The sequence below is a fragment of the Lemur catta genome, chromosome 12 (assembly GCF_020740605.2).
Source record: "Lemur catta isolate mLemCat1 chromosome 12, mLemCat1.pri, whole genome shotgun sequence".
NCBI lineage: Eukaryota > Metazoa > Chordata > Mammalia > Primates > Lemuridae > Lemur > Lemur catta.
In genome coordinates, this window is record NC_059139.1 from 51,836,634 (window position 1) to 51,858,577 (window position 21,944).

At 40.1% G+C, this 21,944-nt stretch overlaps 1 protein-coding gene and 1 pseudogene across 5 annotated transcripts in view; both read right to left on the reverse strand.

Annotated features, from left to right (window-relative positions):
- DHFR (dihydrofolate reductase) overlaps nucleotides 1-21,944 on the reverse strand; it is a 49,162-nt gene that overhangs the window by 4,772 nt on the left and 22,446 nt on the right. The window contains exon 6 of one of the 5 annotated variants that reach the window (XM_045566472.1): nucleotides 10,877-10,956. The exons of 3 other annotated variants lie outside the window; for them this stretch is intronic. In XM_045566472.1, the coding sequence (XP_045422428.1) occupies nucleotides 10,908-10,956 (49 nt within the window). In that variant the 3' untranslated portion in view covers nucleotides 10,877-10,907. Of the gene's footprint in view, nucleotides 1-10,876; nucleotides 10,957-19,837; nucleotides 20,267-21,944 lie in introns of those variants that run through there. One more of the 5 variants, XM_045566471.1, reaches the window with a different exon arrangement.
- Nucleotides 3,395-10,873, reverse strand: LOC123648587 (annotated as a pseudogene).

Genomic DNA, 21,944 nt, shown 5'->3' on the forward strand with positions numbered 1-21,944 from the left:
AAAGAATTAATTTAAAAATTGCAGTTACTTTAAGGGTCCAACTAACAGGAAAGCATATATTTTACAAAGAATGTTGTGCTGTGACATATTTGTTCAATGCACTTCATTGCTACACACCCTTTCTAGGGACAATGGACTAATCAGGGACAGGCCACAGTCTCCAGGAGCCTGACAGAGAGGCAGTGGTATTCTAGAATTCAAAGAGATCTTTGAAACTACTTCATCTAAACACCTCATTTTACAATAAGAAAATTGAGGTTCTGAATGGCTGACTGATTAACCCCAAATTGCACAGCCAATTAGTGAAAGAGCAGGGATTATAATCAGACACCACTCCTGGGGAACGGTGGTATTTGGCAGGGAAGAAAGGCAGGGTAGGGAAGGGGAGTGGTAAAGACAGGTATCTGGTTGACAGAACTGAGGCCACAAAGTGTCCATTTGGTTTAGAGGCCAAGGTGGTCACAGAACCAGGTGCTGAGGTCAGAGCACGGCCGCACAGGAAGTCTGGGCCGGTGTGATATGCTGCTGCACAGCAGGCCCGGGTAGGACGAGGACAGTCTCAGAGACAGCGCCAAACCTAAGCTTCTCCTCTTGTCCCCATGGCTGTATAGATAAGGAGCCTAAGACTTCAACACCCCACTCCTCCTTCCTTTTTTTTTTTTTTTTAACTTTGTAGAAACTTCTTACCTTTCTAAAACTCTCATGAATCCAGCTGTAACCTCTGGAACTTAGGTCCTCTCTTCCTTTGGGCTGTGGGTTGACGTGCCTAGTAGAATTGAGTTGCAACTGGACGTGTCCCCAGTCAGTGGGAAATAAATTTCTGTTCTTCATAAATACCCAGTCTCAAATATTGTTATAGCAGCACAAAACAGACTAAGACAGTTGGCCTTCGCCACCCACTAGGCAGAATTATAAGGGAGGCTATTTTCCTAGTTCCCTCTCTATAGTCACCTACTTTGTCTTCTAGGCCTGTTTAAACCAGGGAATTTTGGTTGCCATAATTATGAAAGAAGCCAGTATAGAATTCCTTAAAACATCAATATCTTTTAACATTTTTATGATTTTTTTTTAGCTTCTAATGGTTGCAGAGTAATATGTATCATGAAGACAAGACATTGCATGTATTTCCATGTTAGAGGATGGGCAAGACCCCTTTAGTTCAGGGGGTCAGACATTAGTTATATGGACCACTCAAGAGAACTGAAAAAAATCATTTGGAAGGAGGGAATTTGACTCATTTAGACTTAAAAATGAGATTTTAAAATAAAACTGCTTTCTCAGGCATCACCATCACTTTGATGCTATGTTATTGACAGATGGGCTATGTTGAAAGCACTGCTATGCCTCAGGATAACTCATCTCTTCTGCGTGCTATTGCCATTTAGAGTTGGGTGTTGTTTCTCCATTTGATTTATGCCCAGTGGAGATCTTATTTTTTACAGTTACACTGCTGGATGAGCGAAGGACCTGCAGGGAAACCAGCCCTGAGGACTATGCAGGGAATGGGGGCGTCACAGGACAAAGAAGACAAGAAAAAATCCAGGCCAAATGGAGACAGGCCTTAGTGGGAAATGTTCAGCATTTTATTCCTGGAAAAAGCAGAGTTCCAACAGGAACTGTTCCTATAGGGCTGAGGTTGTAGCTCCTACTTAACAAACACATAGAAGGAAGAAAGAAAACTAAGTGATTACTATACAATATTAAAATACAATATTAAAACTTTGAAAATATCTGGTGAGTGTTTTTACATTATAGTGTGATGAAAAGAACAAATTATTATAATCTGTATTGAAGTAGTATTTAGGTGATGGGCCAGGTGCAGTCACTCATGCCTGTAATCCTACCACTTTGGGAGGCCAAGGTGGGAGGATCGCTTGAGGTCAGGAGTTCGAGAACCAGCCTGAGCAAGAATGAGAGGCTAGTGACAGAAACCCAACTCAAAGTGGCTCAGGCAGGAAGGAGGGGTTATTAGACAGGATGCAACTGGCCCTCTGGGGTATCTATAAGCAGCAACTCAGCCTCCTCTGTCCAGTTCTCATCCCTAAAATCCTCGGTATGACAGCTCACTGTAAAACTTGCGGCGAAGCAGCAGCAGCATGCAGAGAAAGGGCCACCTTCAGATTTCTGAATCCAGACTCAGCTTCAGGCTCATTTTGGGATGCCTGAGATACCCACAACCTCATAATACCGCTTAGCTTCAGCTAGCATGAGAAGGCTTCTATTGCTTGCTATGAGGACACATGGACCAGACAAAATGAAATGAGGACCTGGAATGCAGGCGTGAGAGGAAGAGTGCAACTCCTCCTCAGCTCATCCTTGACGCCGTCCCTGACTGGAGCAGGAAGCCTTGGCGTGCCACTGGGGTGGATTACACGACTCAGAAAGCTTTCACTGAGAATCATTTGAGGCCGGGCGCGGTGGCTCACGCCTGTAATCCTAGCACTCTCGGAGGCCGAGGCGGGTGGATCGCTCGAGGTCAGGAGTTCGAGACCAGCCTGAGCAACAGCAAGACCCCGTCTCTACTAAAAATAGAAACAAATTATCTGGCCAACTAAAAATATATATAGAAAACATTAGCCGGGCATGGTGGCACATGCCTGTAGTCCCAGCTACTCGGGAGGCTGAGGCAGTAGGATCGCTTAAGCCCAGGAGTCTGAGGTTGCTGTGAGCTGGGCTGACGCCACGGCATTCACTCTAGCCGGGGCAACAGAGTGAGACTCTGTCTCCAAAAAAAAAAAAAAAAAAAAAGAGAATCATTTGAGTGTAAGGCAAGATTCTAGGTCTGTGAGTGTAACACATGCTCTCGGTGCCTCATGTCACAGCCCTGTGGACCACCTCTGATTTCAGACAGGCCTGTGACCTGTACTAGCAAGCTGAGAACATAGCCTTCAAAGCCTTTCTTCTCCTCTCCTGTTTTACTCTCACCTCTTCCTAATTCCTGCTTCCTAGGGTTGCATCCCAAACAAACTGCCTGTCCCCACTTGGTCTAGCTTCTGCTTTAAGGGAAACTTAACCTAAGATAGAGAGATATGTAAGATATGGTATTTGCTCATAGAAGACTTGTGCGTTTAGTTGGAGTATTTGAACAAATATTCCTGGGAAACGACAAAGTAAAAGTAAAAGGCAGATTTCAATTAAATGACACATAAGTAGTACAGATTCTAGTCCATTATGGTTCGTAGAGATTTTATTAAATTTTAGTAATAATTCTTCCACCTCTGATCACTTTAACCAGGAAGATTTGGTTCTTCCAGAATTATTATTTCTTTGGATATTTTATTAATCTCGTATCTCACCAAAGCACTCTGTTCTCAGCTAAGTATGAAGAGGTGGGATTGGTACACTTTGTACCATATCCTTAGTGATCTGTAATTATATCCTGTCATTCAACTGCTATTCTGTTCAACTTTACAGAGCTTAAACATCCCTTAACATTTTACTTCTTTCTAATACTAAATGGAACACTTAGGTCTTCACAAAATCATCTTGGAACATGTCATGAGAGTAAGCAAGATAAATTCAAGTTACCATTTTGTACTTGAGGCCAATTATTTTAAAGGAAAAAGAAAGAAATTTAATTTTTGTTTTGAAGTAACAAATATACTTTTAATTGATCTCTGATAAAAATTACTCGGGGAAGGTCAGTAGTTATGTTAGTCCTTAATCTGTTAGAGTTGTATCCTGAACAGTCTTGAAGAACAGGGTTAACTGGTTTTCACTATTTCACATCATCCACAGTATTAGAAAAAACATAAACATTGTATCAATTTAGGTTAATTGCATGGTTGGCAACCAAATCCAGTCTCTTATATTCCATACTTTTTCTTTAGTTCTATTGTGTTGGAGTAAGCTTCAGTGGCACCTTCCTTGGCAGTCCCTTTCAGCTCATTCCAGGCACTCCACTTGGCTTTGCCTTTGAGGTACAAAATCCTAGGTCATTCTGTATTTATGTCACCCGCAGTCATTTGTTTGTAGCAGCTGTAGATGAACAGCATCTCATCATCTGCGGGCTTGGTCTTGAAGCGCTTAAAATTCTCAGCAGCTTTGTCAAACTCATCTTGAGACATACCAGTGGGGAGGAGGCAAGGATTCCCAGGAGCCTACTGAGAAGGTGAGGAGCAGGAAGCTATTGGAAGTAAATTTTTTTTTTTTTTAGACAGAGTCTCACTCTGTTGCTCGGGCTAGAGTGCAGTGGTGAGGTCATGGCTTCATTGTGACCTCAAACTCCTCCTGCCTCAGCCTCACGAGTAGCTGGGACTACAGGTGCATCCTACTAAGCCCAGCTAACTTTTTTATTTTTTGTAGAGATGGGGGTCTTGCTATGTTGCTTAGGGTGGTCTTGCACTCCTGGCCTCAAGTGATCTTCCCACTTTAAAGGCCTTCCAAAGTGCTAGGATTATAGGCAAGAGCCACCTTGGTGGCCTGGAACTTAATTTTTTAATTGCAAAACTAATGTAACAATGTTAAGAACACTTTTGAGGGAATAAAAGCATCATCAATAGAAACATACTGTCAAAACTTATTTTAATTTTGCAGTTGTTATGGTTGGCCATTTGATAGATTTTTTTTAATGCATCGGTAAAATTTTGCATGTTATCAAGGGAATTTTGGAGCTTTAGGAAGACATCTTGAGAAATTTACTAGTCTTATTCCAGGATTATATAGTAGCCAGATGGTGTCCCCTCCAAAATTCAGATGTTGCCAATGTGATAGTGTTAAGAGGCAGGACCTTTAAGAGGTGCTTAGGTCATGGGGGCTCCTTCCTTGTTAATAGGATTAGACCTTTATAAAAGAGGGCTTGTCAGTGAGCTGGTCCTTCTGCCACAAGAGAACGCAGCAAGAAGACCTTCACCAGACCAAATGCTGGTGCCTTGATCTTGGACTTTCCAGCCTCCAGAACTGTGGGAAATAAATTTCTGTTCTTCATAAATACCCAGTCTCAAATAGTCTGTTATAGCAGCACAAAACAGACTAAGACAGTTGGCCTTCGCCACCCACTAGGCAGAATTATAAGGGAGGCTGTTTTCCTAGTTTCCTCTCTCTAGTCACCTACTTTGTCTTCTAGGCCTGTCTAAACCAGGGAATTTTGGTTGCCATAATTATGAAAGAAGCCAGTATAGAATTCCTTAAAACATCAATATCTTTTAACATTTTTATGATTTTTTTTTTTAGCCTCTAATGGTTGCAGAGTAATATGTATTATGAAGACAGGACACTGCAGGTATTTGCATGTTAGAGGATGGGCAAGAGCCTTCTTTACTACTACATTTTGATTTTTTATTTTCTTCTAAGCCCTAGAATAATAAGAATTTACCTTTAGAGACAATGATAATGTGTCTTTTAAATTCATTTTTAGTTTGCTTTCAGTGGTAGGACCTTTTAGTATAAACATTCCTATTTTTCAATTTTAGGCATTTTTCTTGTATTGTTTTTTTGATAATTTACTTGCTTCCATTTTTTCTGTTCTATTTCTGTGGGTCTCCTACTGTTCGCACGTTAGTCCTCTTGGATTAATTGTGTGTGTGTGTATGATCTCTCTTATTATTCATCTATATCTTTTTGTTTTCCTTTTGGTAAGATTTTCTCAAATTTATTTTTCAACTTCACAAATGATTTTTTATTACTAACATCATATTTTTAAATTTCCAATAACTCTTTCTGTGTATCTGAATATTTTTTCTGTAGCCTCTTGTTTCATAGATATATTTAATCTCTCTAGGGCTATTAATAAGATCATTTTGAAATTCCCTTCTCTTCATTATCCTGAGTTCATATATTTTCTGTATCACATTCTCACAACTTTAAATCTAGTAAAAGAAACAGTCTTTAAAATTTAAGCAAAAATCCCAGAGTTTAATCTCATTGGCTTTGAAATTGGCTCAACTTGGGTCATTTGCTCATTCTTGAACCAGGCACTGTAAGGGAGACCACAGTTTTCCAGTTGGTTGGGAGTGATCAACATTCTTCCCCTAGAGCTAGACAGGAAGTCAGCTCCACCACAACTGCCTGAGAGTTGGAGAAGAGTAAGCCTTTAGAGAAAATTGGGAGGTTGCTACTAGCAAAATAGCAAAGGGATATTGGATGGCCAAAAAAGAACATATATGCTTAAAATAGCATCTTGTGCAGGGTTTTCTCTGTAGCAACCTAGCTTAGAGGTTGAAAAGCCAATGTCTGAATTCCTACAGTGACACTTTCAAGGTAACTCAGTCTATTGCCATACAACATTGCTTTTCAGGAAAGTCTTATATTATGCCAAAATCTAGCTTACTTTGGCTGTTATCTGTAACCTCGGTTCTGCCCTTGAGATACATGAAGGCGTATCTCAAGTTCTCAAGTTCTCAGGTCCTGTCTTTTCAGACTCTCCTTGTTGCCACGGCTATTCATAATTTGAAAACATTTTGAGACTTTTCTTCATCTTTGACCCTATTTTTTCCCAAGTTTACACATTTTGATATAGCATGAACAACTTAGATCATAGAGTACAAGTGCTTCTTACTTTCCAAGTTGATTCATACTAAACTGTTCAAATTAGCTTCTGAATGTAATCTAAGTATTTGTATAGCATTCATTCATTCACTCAACTAATATGTATCGAGCCTTTACTACAGTAATTCTTAAACCTCTGTTGCACATTAGAATCACCAGAGAAACTTAAAAATTCTAATGCTGGGGCCACACCCCAGACCAAAATTGGACTCTCTGGAATGGGTGGGATAGGAACTTAGGCACCCATATTATTTAAGTTCCCTGGGTGATTCTAATGCACAGGCTTCCTTAAACCTCCTTAAAAATACAATGTCACTTTGGGATCTGAGGCGGGAGGATCACTTGAGGCCAGGAGTTTGAGACTAGCCTGAGCAAGAGTGAGATCCCCATCTCCACAAAAAACAGAAAAATTAGCCAGGCATGTTGGCACACACCTGTAGTCCCAGCTACTCAGGAGGCTGAGGCAGGATGATTGCTTAAGCCCAGGAGTTTGAGGCTACAGTGAGCTACGGTGATGCCACTGTAGCCCGGGTGACAGAGTGAGACTCTGTCTCAAAATACATACATACATACATACATAGATAATGTCGATGATTATAGGTTTCCTTAAGGTATATTTTTCAGAAAATAAATATGAAATATATCTTCATCATTTGCTTCTGGCTAACCTTGTGCACTTTCTGTGTAGGATTATTCAAGTCACATCACAGAAAGCAAACTGGAGCAAAACAGCTATTTGGCCATGTATAACTATTGAGATTTATGGGGGAAAAAGTGGTTGTATTAATACTAGGTAAAACCTTGCTTTTATTTAATTTTCTCAGTTTGGTTGATAACTCCTGGAGATGGTGTCTGAATTTATTAATCTGACCTCACGCAGCATCAAGAGTGGCATTTTGTTCTGGTGGGAACTGAAGAAGAGCTTCTTGCAATTATTTTCAACCAAAAAAATGTAGTCCTGTCTTTTATGACTATGAATTAGAGGCCATCTGTGAAGCTGTTGAGTTTTACAGAAAAGCCTGCATTTAAACTGACATTTATCTTGCAATGTGGCAGTAGAAAAAATTCTGAAACATTTGCAGAACAAAGGTTAAGGCCAAACCTTAATGTTTATAGAGCATAAATCTGCACAAAAAAGAGGGTAGATTTTTTATTTATATTTAACTACAGTGTCTATTGTGTGCTTCAAAGTTCATATTAATAAAGTAGATTTGCTGAAGAAGGGAGGGAGGGAGGTTGAGCACAAGGGTGGGAGGAAATCTAGTGAACCTTCTTAAGAGCATACTTTGAACTGTCTTCTGACACTGGCTGACTTTGGACCCTTTTTTGCTATTTTTATTTTGAGTATTTTGAAACATATAGAAAAGTTTAAAGAACATTGCAATGACATCTATACATCCTTGTGTAATAGGGTTCTCCAGAGAAACAGAACCAAAGCATTGATTGATTTGAATTGGTTTGTGCAATTATGGAGTCTGGCAAGTTCTGAGATATTCAGGGTGAGGTAGCAAGCTGGAGCCCCAGGAGGGCCAATGGTTTACTTCCAATCTGAGTCTGAAGGCCTGAGATCTGTAGAGCCATTGGTGCAGTTCCTGTCCTAAGGCCAGTAGGCTCAAGACAGAAAGATCCGATGTTTCAGTTTGAGTCTGAAGGAAGGAAAAAAGCCAGTGTCCCAGTTTGAAGGCAGTCAGGCAGGAAGAATTTCCCTTACTCAGGGGAGGGTCAGACTTTTTGTTCTATTTAGGCCTTTGGCTGATTTGATAAGGCCCACTCACACTAGGGAGGACAATTTGTGTACTCAGTCTACTGATTTAAATGTTAATCGCATCCAAACACATCCTCACAGAAACACCCTTAATAATGTTTAAACAGTATCTGGGTGCCCCTGTGGCTCAGTCAAGTTGACTCATAAAATTAGCCATCACGTCTTGTGTTAGCTTTCTGTTGCTGCACAATAATATGACCACATATTTAGCAGCTTAAAACAACATATATTTATTATCACACAGTTTCTGTGATGGCTTAGCCAGTTCCTGTTCTTAGGGTTTCACAAGACTGCACACAGTGTTGGCCAGGGCTGTGGTCTCATCTGAGGCTTATCTGTGGATAGAGCCACCTCTACACTCACTCAGGATGTTGACATAATTTAGTTCATTACATCTATAAAACTGAGGGCTTCAGTTTCTTGCTGGCTTAAAAGCTACTCTCAGCTTCTAGAGGTCATGGTAGATCCTTGTTATGTGGGGTTGCCCAACACGGCCACCTGCTTCTTCAAAGCTAATACAAGGAAGTCTGTTCATCAGAAGACACAATTAAGAAAGTATAAAGAAAGCCACAGATTGAGAATATAGCCACAGATTGAGAACGTGCTTATATTTGACAAAGTTCTCAGATATCCAGAATATAAACAGAACTCCTACAAATCCATAAGAAAATGACAACCCAAGTCTTTTTTTAAAAAAAAATTGACAAAACACTTAACAGTCACTTCACAAGAAAAGATATCTAAATGGCTAATAAATATATGAAAATGTGTTCAATATCATTAGCCATAAGAGAAACATTAATACAAATTAAAACCACAATGAATTACATACCTATCAAAATGGCTAAAATTAAAAAGATGACAAATCCAAGGGTTGATGAAGTTATGGACATATTAGAGCTCTGCTATATTACTGGTAGGTGTAACGTTGGTATAACCACTTTGGAAAACTGTTAGGTAGTATCTACTAAAGCCAAACATATGCCTACCCAATGACTCAGCAAGTCCACTCCCAGGTTGATAAACAAAGAGAAACGAGTGCCTATGTCTACCAAAAACCATGTATTGGAATTATTCATAATTCAAACTGGAAACAAACCAAATATCCACCAATAGAAGAACAGATAAACATAATGTGCTATATTCACTGGACTAATGGACTAATATACAACAAATTTTAAAAACCATTGACATACACAACAATAAGGACAAATCTGACAGGCATTATGATGAATAAAAAAGGTGAGACACCAAAATAATTGGACACAGAAGTCCAATGAAGTTCAGCACAGAAAAAACTAATTGAATGTGATAAAAGTCAGAAAAGTAGTCATATGTATGTGTGTGCAGGGGGAGGATTGGTATAGACTAGGAAGGGAAGGCATCATGGAACCTTCCTGGGTGCTGAAAATGTTTTATATCTTGATCTGGGTGCTGGTTACAGGGTGCACATAAATGTAAAAAGCCATCTAACTGTGTATTTTAAGATATTACACTTTATGCACTTCACTGTATGCATTATGCCACAATAAAAAAGTTTAAAAGAAAGAAAAGAAATATACACAAATCCTAAGTTTACAACTCTGTGAATTTTCACGAGTTGAACAGCCCCTGTTTCCTTCTTGCCACTATCCTCTTGAGTGAAACCACTATCTTGGCTTCAAACAGCAGATTAGTTTTGTCTGTTTATGAACTTTATGTTAGTGGAACTGAAGAATATTAATTCTTCTGTTTCTTTTATTGGACAATATATTTGTGAAAGTAATCTATTCTGTTATGTGTAATTGAATCATTCCATTGTATGACTATATAACAATTTATTTGTTCATTCCACTGTTGATAGGCATTTGGTTCATTTCTAGTTTACAGTATTAACATCTTTTAGGGTCCAGGCTATTTTTCTTAAAAAATGTTTAACATTCTGAGTTTGTGATGGTGCCTGTTGACTTACTCCTTTATTGTCTGCATTTCCTATAAATTGGAATTTGGGTCCGGAGGCTTGATTCAGTCCAGATTAAACTTTTTGGCAAGAAGACGACCTAGGTAGTGATGTGTACTTCATTTTGCCAAATTTCCCTTCATAGGAGTCATACCCGAGAATGATGTTGGTACATCAAAAGCTTTCCAGTTTTGTGGTGCAGTTTTAATTGGGATTTCTCTTAGTTGTAGTAATGTTGAGCAGCCTTCCATATGTTTAAGGGCCATTTGTATCTTTTTCTGTGACTTTTCTGTTCGTATCTTTTGTCCATTTTTCTATCAGCTTTTGCTCCCTTTCTTTTCTATTTTTTAGTACTTTTTATATATTACGGAGACTGAAACTTTTTTTAAAAATGCACTTGTTTGCCCAAACCTCAATCATTGTGTTTTCTCTTAACATTCTCTATGAGTTATTCTGGATTTATCAAAGGAGAAATGATGACTATCCCTGGGTCCTTTTTTACTGAGAAACTGGCATATATGAGATGTCCTTCACTTTCATCCCCAAATGTACATTACCTTGACATATATGCACTTTATGGTCTAAATGTGTGTTGGCCTGACCTTTACATACCTATGATCCTGGCCAGCTCCGTCCCACCTTGGCTGCCAGTTCTGGAGCCCACATTCTTTCAGCATATGCTCCTCCTCCTCAGAGCCTTGCTCCATTTCTCCACATTTATGTATATCTTAGTCCATTTCCTGTCCTTGGAACAGAATACCTGAAACTGGGTAGTTTAAAAGAAAAGGAAATTATTTCTCCCAGCTCTGGAGCCTGGGAAGTCCAAGGTGGAGGTGCCACGTTGGTGACAGCCTTCTTGCTGGTGGGACTCTGCAGAGCTCTGAGGTGGTGCAGCGGGCTGTGTAGCAAGGGGCTGAGCGTGCTAGCTCATGTCTCTCCTCCTCTGCTTATAAAGCCATCAAGCCCATTCCCATGACAACCCATACTCCATTAACCCATTAAGCTATTAACACATCAACTCATTAGTGAATTAATCCATTCATGAAGGCAGAGCCCTCATGACGCAGTCACCTCTTAAAGGCCCCACATCTCAATACTGCCACACTGGGGATGAAATCTCAACATGAGTTTTAGAGGGGACAAATATTCTAAACCATAGCAACAGAGATTTAAGCTCCATATATGAACCACCTCCCCTTACACACATGACTTTCTCCCCCTTCACCTGCCTGGTCAACTGGGCCACCCTCCTGACCGTTTCCTTGCTGCCTCCTCCTCTCCACGGCCAGCCCCTCCACCTGGACTCTGGAGCTCTTGGGGCATCATTCACTCCACTCCTACCTCTCTCTCCTCTGTGTCTCTTTAATCTCTGCTGCTTTCCTTTCAGCTAACTTGTAAGTACATGTTTCCCTATCTTAAATCACTCTAGAACAAATGTTTCCCATGTAGTTTCTTGTGTCCACAATGCAGCTACCCAAGCATATTACGAGGCAGGGCAGCGGGAGTTCTGGACTGGGCCAGCTTCATGGAGCATGAGAAAGTCTGTCACTGAGCCTTTCAAAGAACATCTACCCCTAAGGCCACACACATATCCCTGAAACTTTGAAACTACAGCTTATTACTAACCTGGGCCAGATTGAATTCTTAGTTAAGGCAAACACCGCTAATCTTTGTCAGGGAATAATGATTTATTCTTTCCCTGTCCGGAGCACGCTCTTCCTGGCTTGAAGCTGGCCAATAGCCTTCTTGTTGTGTTTTCATAAGGTGGAAAGAGTGCAAGCTCTGGCCACTTTTTTTTTTTATACAAAATCTCACTCTGTCACCTTGGCCAGAGTACAGTGGTGTCATCATAGCTCACTGCAGCCTCCAACTCCTGGGCTCAAGCAATCCTCCTGCCTCAGCCTCCTGAGTAGCTGGGACTACAGGCACACACCACCACACCCAGGTAATCTTTCTATTTATTGTAGAGACGGCGTCTTGCTATTGCTCAGGCTGGTCCTGAGCTGGCATCAAGCAATCCTCCTGCCTCGGCCTCCCAGAGTGCTAGAATTACAGGTGTGAGCCACTGCACCTAGCCAATCTCTTCTTCTTATAAGGACACTAATCTCATCATGGGGGCTCCACCTTCATGACTTCACGTAAACCGAATTACTTCCCTAGGCCTCACCTCCACATACCAAAACATTGGGGAGTAGGGCTTCAATATATGAATTTTTGGAGGACACAAACATTGCCCATAACAATGATTTCTGAGTGCATGAGTGGTCATTCTGTGGGCTTGGGCAGGTGTCACCATCATATTCCAGTTTGAGGAAATGGGTTCTGGGAAGGGTTAAGCAACTTGCTCAGGTGTTTTGGACAAGCCAAGCCTCAGAATGCCTGCTTGGTCACATCTCATTCAGCCAGACAAGCAGGCTGCTCAGGCTACTCTGGAAGGGCCCTTATCCCACAAGCAATCAATCCTTATGGGACTATATTTAGGGCTTGACTTAAAAAGATGAGCTGAGACAGTCATATTATCACTTGAGGATGTGAGTTAAGAAACAGAAAATGAGGAGTTATTAGTGGAATTCCCAAACAAAAGCCTTTGGTGGAGGGTAGGCTGCAGTTACAATGTGGCATGCAGGCAAAATAGTGAAAGACCCCCCCCCCCACTGACTCCCAGCAGAGCCCCTGGTTCCCAAAGGACTTCACATGCAGGTTTCAATTCGTGTGTGTATCTGTACAGTTAACATCCTGTCCTGCCCCATCACTCACGAGGTGAGTCTAGTGTTTGTTCCTTGCAACTAAAGATTTTAAAGAGCATTCCAGGGTGGACTCAGGATTGAAACCCATGCCTTCTCTGAGTCCAGTGCTCTTTCCGCCATTTCAGGGCAAGGGACTTTGTCTTTGTGCTGCTTTTAGCGGAGGTCCATAAAAAAGAAAAAAAGGTGCATATTAAATGTATTTTAATGACAATGAAAAACCTGTAATTGTGAATATGAGTGGGAGGAAACAGCCAGTGAGGCAAACCAAATCCCCTCTCAATTTAAGCGTGAACAGTAGGAGGGTCTCAAGAAACCGAAAACAGGCCCTTAACAGTGCTTGCTGTGTTGGTGCAAGGCGTCTGCCTTCTCTGGTCTCCCTGGACCCACATCCGCGGGAGTGGCCCCCGCCCCCGCCCCACCTGCCCCGCGGGCAAGGCCACGGCACGTGGGCTTCTGCACCTCCAGCCCCAAGGCTGCCGAGCGCAAAGCACGCCAAGATAATGGTTCCTATCCACGTGTGGCCCTTCCACACACAAGCTAATGAATATATTCCAGGTACAAATCGTTCTTTCCCATGAGCTGTTTCTGGAGGTCTCCTACGAGACAATTACTCGGTTCCACTTCACAGAGTGACTCAAAGGCGGATCTGAGAGCTGGCTCATGTTGAAGCTGGCTGTTTTCCTGCCCTCTCCCCGGGTTTAGCCTTGTGTAGAAAAGTTAAACTACAGAAGCCGCAGTCCCCTGTCCCACCCCACGCCCCTGCCTGCGGGGGCAGCAGACTCCAACGCTGCTGGCGCCGCCTTCAGGGGGCTGCAGGCTGAATGGGCGGTTTCCTGAGGCCCGGCTGCGACAATGGCCGACCAGAGGAGTTTGCTCACCCCCTCGCTTCTCTGAAAAGGTACTTCTACTTGACGGTTACCCACCAGGGGGTCACCTTTTGAAACCGATTGAAAAGAGCTTATCTTATAATCAGCATTTCCCAGAAACCACTCACAAGCCACAGGCTATGAAAAGAAACAGATTTTGACAAACTGCATTCAATGGACATTATTGTTCAAAGTGCAGAGCTGAAGGCCAGCTGTTTCAGTATTTTCAGATTTGATTTTCCAGAGGAATGCTTTTTAAAGCTGCAAATACCTGAAAGCACTGATAAAAAGCAAGAGATGTCCTATTTGAGCAGGAATTTCAGGGGCGTCGGGGCCACAATCTTAAAATTTCACTTTTCATTTTTAATCTAAGCTTGAAAAATCACTGAACTATGGAGGAGGTGACAATTAAGACCCAACCATAAATCACAAACTTCCAAGACATGGCTGTCATTTTGCTTAGACTGAACCACAAACTCTTTTGAAAAACCATCCTGATAGGCGAACAAAGGTGACTTCAGTGTTTAAGGGAGTGTTGCCTTTTTTTCCAAGAAGCTTCTTGATGTAAAAACAGAATAACTCCAAGGAGGCATATAGCATAATCACGTTTTCAGTTACTTTGACTACTGTGACGGTTAGTTTTTTCTGTTAATTTGGCCAGGCTATAGTATTCAGTGACTTAATCAAACACAAATGTTGCTATTTTGTAGATATGGTTAACACCTGTGTAGGGGTGGAAAGGGGCGATACCTTTCCTCACCCATTATAAGGGTCATGGCCGACACTTCTATAACAAAAGACAAGTTAACAAGAGAAAAGCATAACAAATGTATTTAATCCTAATTCCCCTTGACACAGGAGTCTTCAGAATGAAGACTCAAAGACCCTGGGAAAACTGTCTACTTTTATGCTTAGACTTGATGAAGAATGGACAGTTGTGTAGAAACGTGAAGAGACAAAAAGGGTATAATCTAATGGGGATAGATGAGGGGTAAAGTGAGCAGGGCCTGTTCAGACTCTTCTTGGCCTCTGTGTAGCATGCCTTCCTTCTGGGGATGGGGCAGGACCCTTTCTGGAATGGAGGTCTTATTAGCAAACAAGGTAGGTGAGAGAACTTCTTTATGGCCCGTTTTTACACAGAAAGGGAGTTCACTAATATTTTCAGGTTTTACGGCTGGCTTTAGGGAAAAGAGGTTCTGGTTTCTATGACCCACTGTGGGGAAGGGGATTCTAGTCTCTGTGGCTCATCTGGGGGAGAATGGGTGTCCAGAGACAGAAGGGCAGGAGAAGGCCAGAGAGAAACTTTGCTTCTGAGGCTGTTTCAGAGGCCTTCACTTTGAGGTGTCGTTTTCTGAGCACCAACACCTACAATCAGTTGACCTTAAGTAAAGGACCCCTGACAATGTGGGTGGGCCTAATCAAATCAGTTGAAGGATTTAAGAGCAAAAACTGAGGTTTTCTGGAGAAGAAATTCTGACTCAACTCCTGGCTGAATATCCAGCCTGCTGGCCTGTCCTACAGATTTCAGACGCACCAGCCCTCACAATTGCATGAGCCAATTCTTTAAAATAAATCTTTTAAAAAACATATATCCTATTTATAGGTTTTAATATATATTAAAATATATATATCTCCTATTGGTTCTGCTTCTATGGAAAACTCTGACCAGTATCATTACATTCATATACAAGAGTAATAGCTAAAGTTTTTAAGCTGGAGATTCAGAAATGTTCAATCTGAATGAGCCTGATTTCAGCCCTTCTGTGAGTTTGTATTCAACAAATTGACAACATTCTTTTTTTTTTTTTTTTTTTTAATTTTGAGACAGAGTCTTGCTCTGTCGCCCCAAGTAGAGTGCAGTGGCGTCACCACAGCTCACTGCAGTGTCAAACTCCTGGGCTTGCTTTTTTGCTACTACAAGGGGTAGTGCTATTCATATGAAGTTTAGGAACAGGCAAAATTAAACTATAATGAGAAAAACAAAAAAGAAAAACAGAATAGGGGTTGCCTCTGGGGGATGGGAGTGGGAACTGACTGGGAAGGAGTATGAGGCAGTTTTCTGGGGTGATAGAGGTTTGGGTTACACAGAGGTGTATGATTTTGCCAAAACCTGTAGAAAGCTAAGATCTGCATTTCATTATGTGACTTTTACCATAAAAAACCATGAGGCATACTGATACCTATAACTTACTCTGAAATGCATCAAAAATAAGATGGATAGATGGATGGCTAAATAAGTAATAAAGCAGAGATGGCAAAGTGTTAATAATAGAATCTAGGTGATGGGTACATGGGTGCTTACCATACAATTATTTCAAATTTTCTGTGTGTTTGACATATTTATAAACAAAATGCTGGGGGAAAATCCCTAGTTTAGGTTTTGCTAATTCACCTGTCAAGAGCAAAGAGGACTGGCACTGAGAAACCAAACTGCTGGCAATGCGAGACAACTGGAACCCACCTACATCCTTGTTTTTGGCCCTTTGAAGGGGACCATGACCAGGGGTTGAAAGAGGGGCAATCTAGTTCAGGATCTCTTTCCCAAATGATTTTGGCTGGTAAGTGCTGTAGAAAATCTCTTCCCCAGTTTTTGCTAACTTCCAGCATCATCAAGTCTTCTCCTTGTAGATTAAGTTCTGTTCCTTTAGGGTTTGTCTTTTGTATGTACGATGGCTCCAGGCAAAAGAAGTAGAGACCATCTAAGATTTGTTTTCCAATAATTAAATTTCACATTTGATTACTGACTACAGGTTATTTGAAATACCACACACCAATGTGTTTTATTCTTTTTTGTTCCAAGAAAGAAGTTTAACAGAAGTGTCAATGTATTGACAGAGAAACTTCCTGGTATACATGAGGTCTCCCGGGAAACAGAAAGGGCAGGAGCAGATTATTAGAAATGGTTACTAATGTAATTTCCCCTTCGAACAGCACAATTTCATGTAGTTTGTAGGCCTTCCCTCCTGTTTGGCCAGAGCCTCCATCCCCTTCGTAATATTATCTTTTCATTATAGCGTCTCTAATTCTATTCCTGGTACTCATTTAATTATGTATTTCTCTTTTTCCCCCAGCTGGAACATCCTTAATCACAAGGTTCAATCTTTCAAAGATAATTATTTTTCTGGATCTTTTTAGCAGCAGGCTGTCATGCTGGTTAATTAGGTCATTTGCTTTATAATTTTTAGTTTATTAACTACCTGTATAAGAAAAGCATCTTGGGCCAGGTGCAGTGGCTCATGACTGTAATCCCAGCACTTTGGGAGGCTGAGGTGGGAGGATCACTTGAAGCCAGGTTGAGACCAGCCTGTGCAACACCATGTCTCTACAAAAAAATAGCTGGGCATGGTGGTGCATGCCTGCAGTCCCAGCTACCTGGGAGGCTGAGGCAGGAGGACCCCTTGAGCCCAGTTCAAGGTTGCAGGGAGCAGTGAGTCAGGCATCATGAAAGAAAGCCTGACAGTTTCCTAACAAATGGTCTTTCTGCTTTCTTGTGACCACTGGCTAATTCTGTTTTCCTGTCTATATTGTTAAGCTGATTATGGGAATACACTGCCACCAAAGTTTCCTTAAAATTTTAAAGAGTGCACAAAAATATAACAGGAGGCCACTGCACTCCAGCTTGGTTGACAGAGCGAAGCCTGTTTTTTAAAAAAAAAAAAGCATCTTGTTAGGGAGGAGGCTGGATAACTATCATTTGGTTTGCATTAACTTTATGGTACTTCAAAACAGAAACTTATGATTGAAAAGCAAACTATGAGGAAGCAGCTTAAAAAAGCACCCTTGCAAGAACAGTGTTAGAAAAAAAAAAGCATCTGTTATGGGACACCTATTATTGAGTTTGCTTATTCTCTTTGAGTTATTGATATTTCATACTTGAATACATATTTGTATTACATATCTAAGAAATGGAAAGTCTTTAGTTCTTAAATCAGTAACGCATCACTCTTTACAATTTTACCATCTCAAACATGACTTATAACTTGCTTGGTTTTCTGTTTTGTTTCACTTACATGTTATAGAGATAGGAAGTACAATTTTTTTCCTTAGAGTGAAAGCACCAGTGCCTTACAAACTTGAGTAGGCTTCAGAATCATTTGGGATACTTGTTTAAAAGGCAGATTCTGGGAGCACTCTCTCGTACAGGTGTAGTGGGGACATTTTGAGAAACACTGCCTGTAAGGAAGTAGGTATGTTACATAATTTTAATCTCACAGAAACAAAATGTGCTAACCCGAATATTTAGAACATGCTTTATTATTTACATTTTTGCTTAAATTATCACCTCATAGTGTTATTCCATAAATCCACCTTATAGTGTTATTCCATAAATCAATCTGGAAAAAGTGAGACTTGACGCCACATGAATGATGACCAAGTCAGGCACCAGGAAAGAAAGCCTGACAGTTTCCTAACAAATGGTCTTTCTGCCTTTGTGTGACCCTTGGCTAATTCTGTTTTCCTTTTTATAATTTTAAGCTGACTATGGAGATACACTGCCATCAAAGAGTTTCTTTTAAATCTTGAGTGCACAAAGAATAACAGGAGGCCAGTACTTAAGAATTAGTATAACTTTTTATTAAGATGGTATTGTTTTTATTAAAGAAATACATGAAAATGGTTAAATAAAACCAAATAGTTTCCAAAAGTCTTAAAATGAAAACAACAGTCCCCTGTCGATTTCTTTGCAGAGGCAAGTGCTTTACACTACCACTACCTTCACTTTCCCTCCATATTGTCCCAAAATAGTTATCAGATTTAGGGGTTAAGCAGCAATAACCTATGATTATTATTATTTTTTTTAAGCTAATGGGGCCTCAGTATGGTGCCCAGGCTGGCCTGGAATCCTGTGCTCAAGTAATCCCCCTGAGTAGCTGGGACTACAGGCATATGCCACCATGCCCATCTAACCTATTAATATTTATATAGTTTGTTTTATAAGCCAGTTATATAGCTGGAATATTGCCTATGTTGGATCCTATTTCCTGGATCCCATGTCATCCTCTTTTTTGGTTTGTGTACTCCTTTCATTTTGCTGGAGAATTTCTTCCAGTAGCTTTTCAAAAAGGTAACCCCTGAGTCTTTGCTTGTCTAAAAATTTCTTTATTTTATCTCTATCCTTGATTATTTGGCTGAATATAGATTTATCAGTTGAAAATAGATTTTTTCTTAGAATCTTAAATCATGGTTCAACAGTTTTCAGTTTCTTTTTCTTTTATTCTTCCTCTACTTTCTTAAAGGCATCTCAAACTCAGTAGGCCTAAAACCAAAATCAAACTCCATCAGAAAATCTCGCTATCTGCAACGTTAAAATATATCCTAAATCAGGATTTCTCACTATGCCCAATTCTCTGGTCCAAACTACCATCATTCTGCACCTGAACTTTTAATTGGTCATCCTGTTTCTGTATTTTTTAAATTAGAAAATATTTCAAATAAACCACGTGTGGCTTTATACTTTTTACTGCATAAAAAGTATGAAGCTCTTACACACACAAACATACGGAATTACTTGAAGTGTTTAGCATTCACTGGTGCTTTGTACACCAGCAGCTGCTTACTGCAAACACCTGAGACTCTCTAGCAGGTGACGTGTACTCAGCCCACACACAGGGCAGGGAGTTAACCCTGGATAAGCCCCCAACCAATGAGTGGTGTACTAATACTCCAGCTTTCTTCCCTCCATTTCCCAGGTATCTCAGCAGTACTGAGCTTATTACCCAGTAAGAACCTGCTCACTGATCTTGAACTGGCTTTCTTACCTTCCCATCTCATTTTTCCACACCCCAATTGGTGGTTTCTGGTATGACCGACCAGATAAACTGGTTTCACTGAAATTTCAGTTTTGGGATCTGCTTTGGGGGATACCCAATCTAAGACAGTAATATATTCATTTTCCTGTCACTGGACTTCCAGGCTGTTCTCAGTTTTTCAGTATTACAAACAAGGCTGTAACATTTGTCTACAAACTTCTAGATATACATGTAGGAGGTTTTCTCTCAGTATTTAGCCAATAGAGGAATTGCTGAATCGAAGGTTAGTGCATCTTCATCTTTAATTAATACTGCTAATATTTTACAAGTCTGACAATGGCAAGGACTGGCAAGAATGCCACATGTGATGGGTGTGGAATGGCACCTCAGTGTAGCAGGTGGTGGGGACTCAGTCCTGGCTGCAGGGGAGAGGCACTGAAGTAGTTATAGTGAGAAATGTTTCACAAATGGTATTTGATATAGTGTAATTAAGACTAATGGGGAATAAAAACATGCTTAGAAATAATTATCCCTAGGTCTAAAGTCAGTAAGTCTTTTCTTCTAATGTAAAAATGTATAATTTTTTTAGAAGGAGGGGGAACAACTTGAAATAAATCAGAAAACACTGAAGATATTAATCATTCTTTTCATATACTTCAAATTTGTACTTAATGCCTTTCTCTTCCTGGACATCAGAAAGAACACCTGGGTATCTATAAAAGAAAAATATGTGTAATTATGTATCCATTAAAAACATAGCTTCCCTGATTCTCAACCAAAAGGCATCAATAGTGCATAAAGTAAATAAATTTTTCCTTCCTTTTTTCTTTACAATGGTAAGCCACTTTTGTTAAGTTGGGTGATTATTATGCAAATGGTAAGAAAAAAAATTACAAACTACATAGAAAGATAGAAAATGAAAAGTATAATCTCTTCCTTCTGATTCCTAATTCTCTCTGCTAACCACTGTTAGCTTCTGTTGTATCTTTCTACTCCATCACTCAGCTAATAAGAAATTTCTTTTTATTTTTTTTGTAGAGACAGGGTCTCACTATGTTGCCCAGGCTGGTCTTGAATTGAACTCCTGGCCTTAGGCAATACTCCCATCTCGGCCTCCCAAAGTACTGACATTATAGGCATGAGCCACTGTGCCCAGCCAAAATTTCTTAACAACTTTTTGTAAGTCTTTTACTTGTATCACATTTCTTGTGGAAGCAAAGAAAAATATAATCTTTAGCTGTTTAGAGCATAACTGAAATTATTACTATGTGCCCTGCACAGTGACAGATTCTCTATTTCTGTTTAATCAATGGACACTACACTGCTCTATTTCCCTAATGTGTGGCAGACTGCACTTCCTTTACTTAGGATCACGGTTTATCTGATCTTTCCTATTCCCTATCACTTACGTCTGTGTTCTCTCTTCTTCAGCTTATCATTCAAAACCCAGCTTTCTCCACTGAGAACTGTTCTGACCACTCAAGCTTCCATTGAGTATTGCTGTGTTGCCCCAAATCTTGGTGTACCTCCTCAGTATTGTGCAGGCTGCACCCTGGTATGCTCCAGGTGGTGGTTAGCAACATCCCCTTTAAATAGACTGTGCTTGACCTTTAAATAGACTGGTTCTGCTATGTCACAGGTCTCTGAGCCTGTCAGTCAATAAAGTCTTCAAACTTGTAAAATAAACAGCATTGTGCCTAGCAATTTAAGTGCTCCACAAATGTTACTCATTAACATTGGTTTGTTTGGTCCACCTAACTATTTTCTAAACTCAGTGTAGGCAGCAATAATACAGGAAAACTTTTTAATATCCACAATATCCAATATATTGCTGAGTAACAACAGGCATTAACCTTTTGTTTACTAATTAGAGATTAGGCCATTTTGATAAAAAACATAATTAGAGACACATAATAATGTTTAGGGAGAAGAAAAAGATGATTTCACTAGAATATATTTCAGAGGAAGAAGCAATATTCCTATTTACCAACCATTTTCTAAGCTATTTCCAGTCTACTGTTTTAGGAGTAGTATAGCTTTTTTTTTTTTTTAAAGAAATGATTTTACTAGGCCAATTTTAAACCATAATTTTAGAGTCTTTGGAATGAGTCATGAAAAATAACATTTACATATTTTCTTTTGTGCAAAATTCTCAAGAGTGTCAAGATTGTCAGCTAATAAGACAAAAGCAAAGAATCAAATTATTTCTAAAACCATGAATAACAACTTAAAAATCACTATGCTATTGGCTGGATATGATATGTAGCCATGGTATTCATGTTAATCTTCTCTGTGAAACTAAAATTTAATTCTGCTTAAATTTCGTTTTTCTTTCCATAATATTCATTTATTCAGTCTGTTTTAATAATGATTATAATTACCTCATAATCA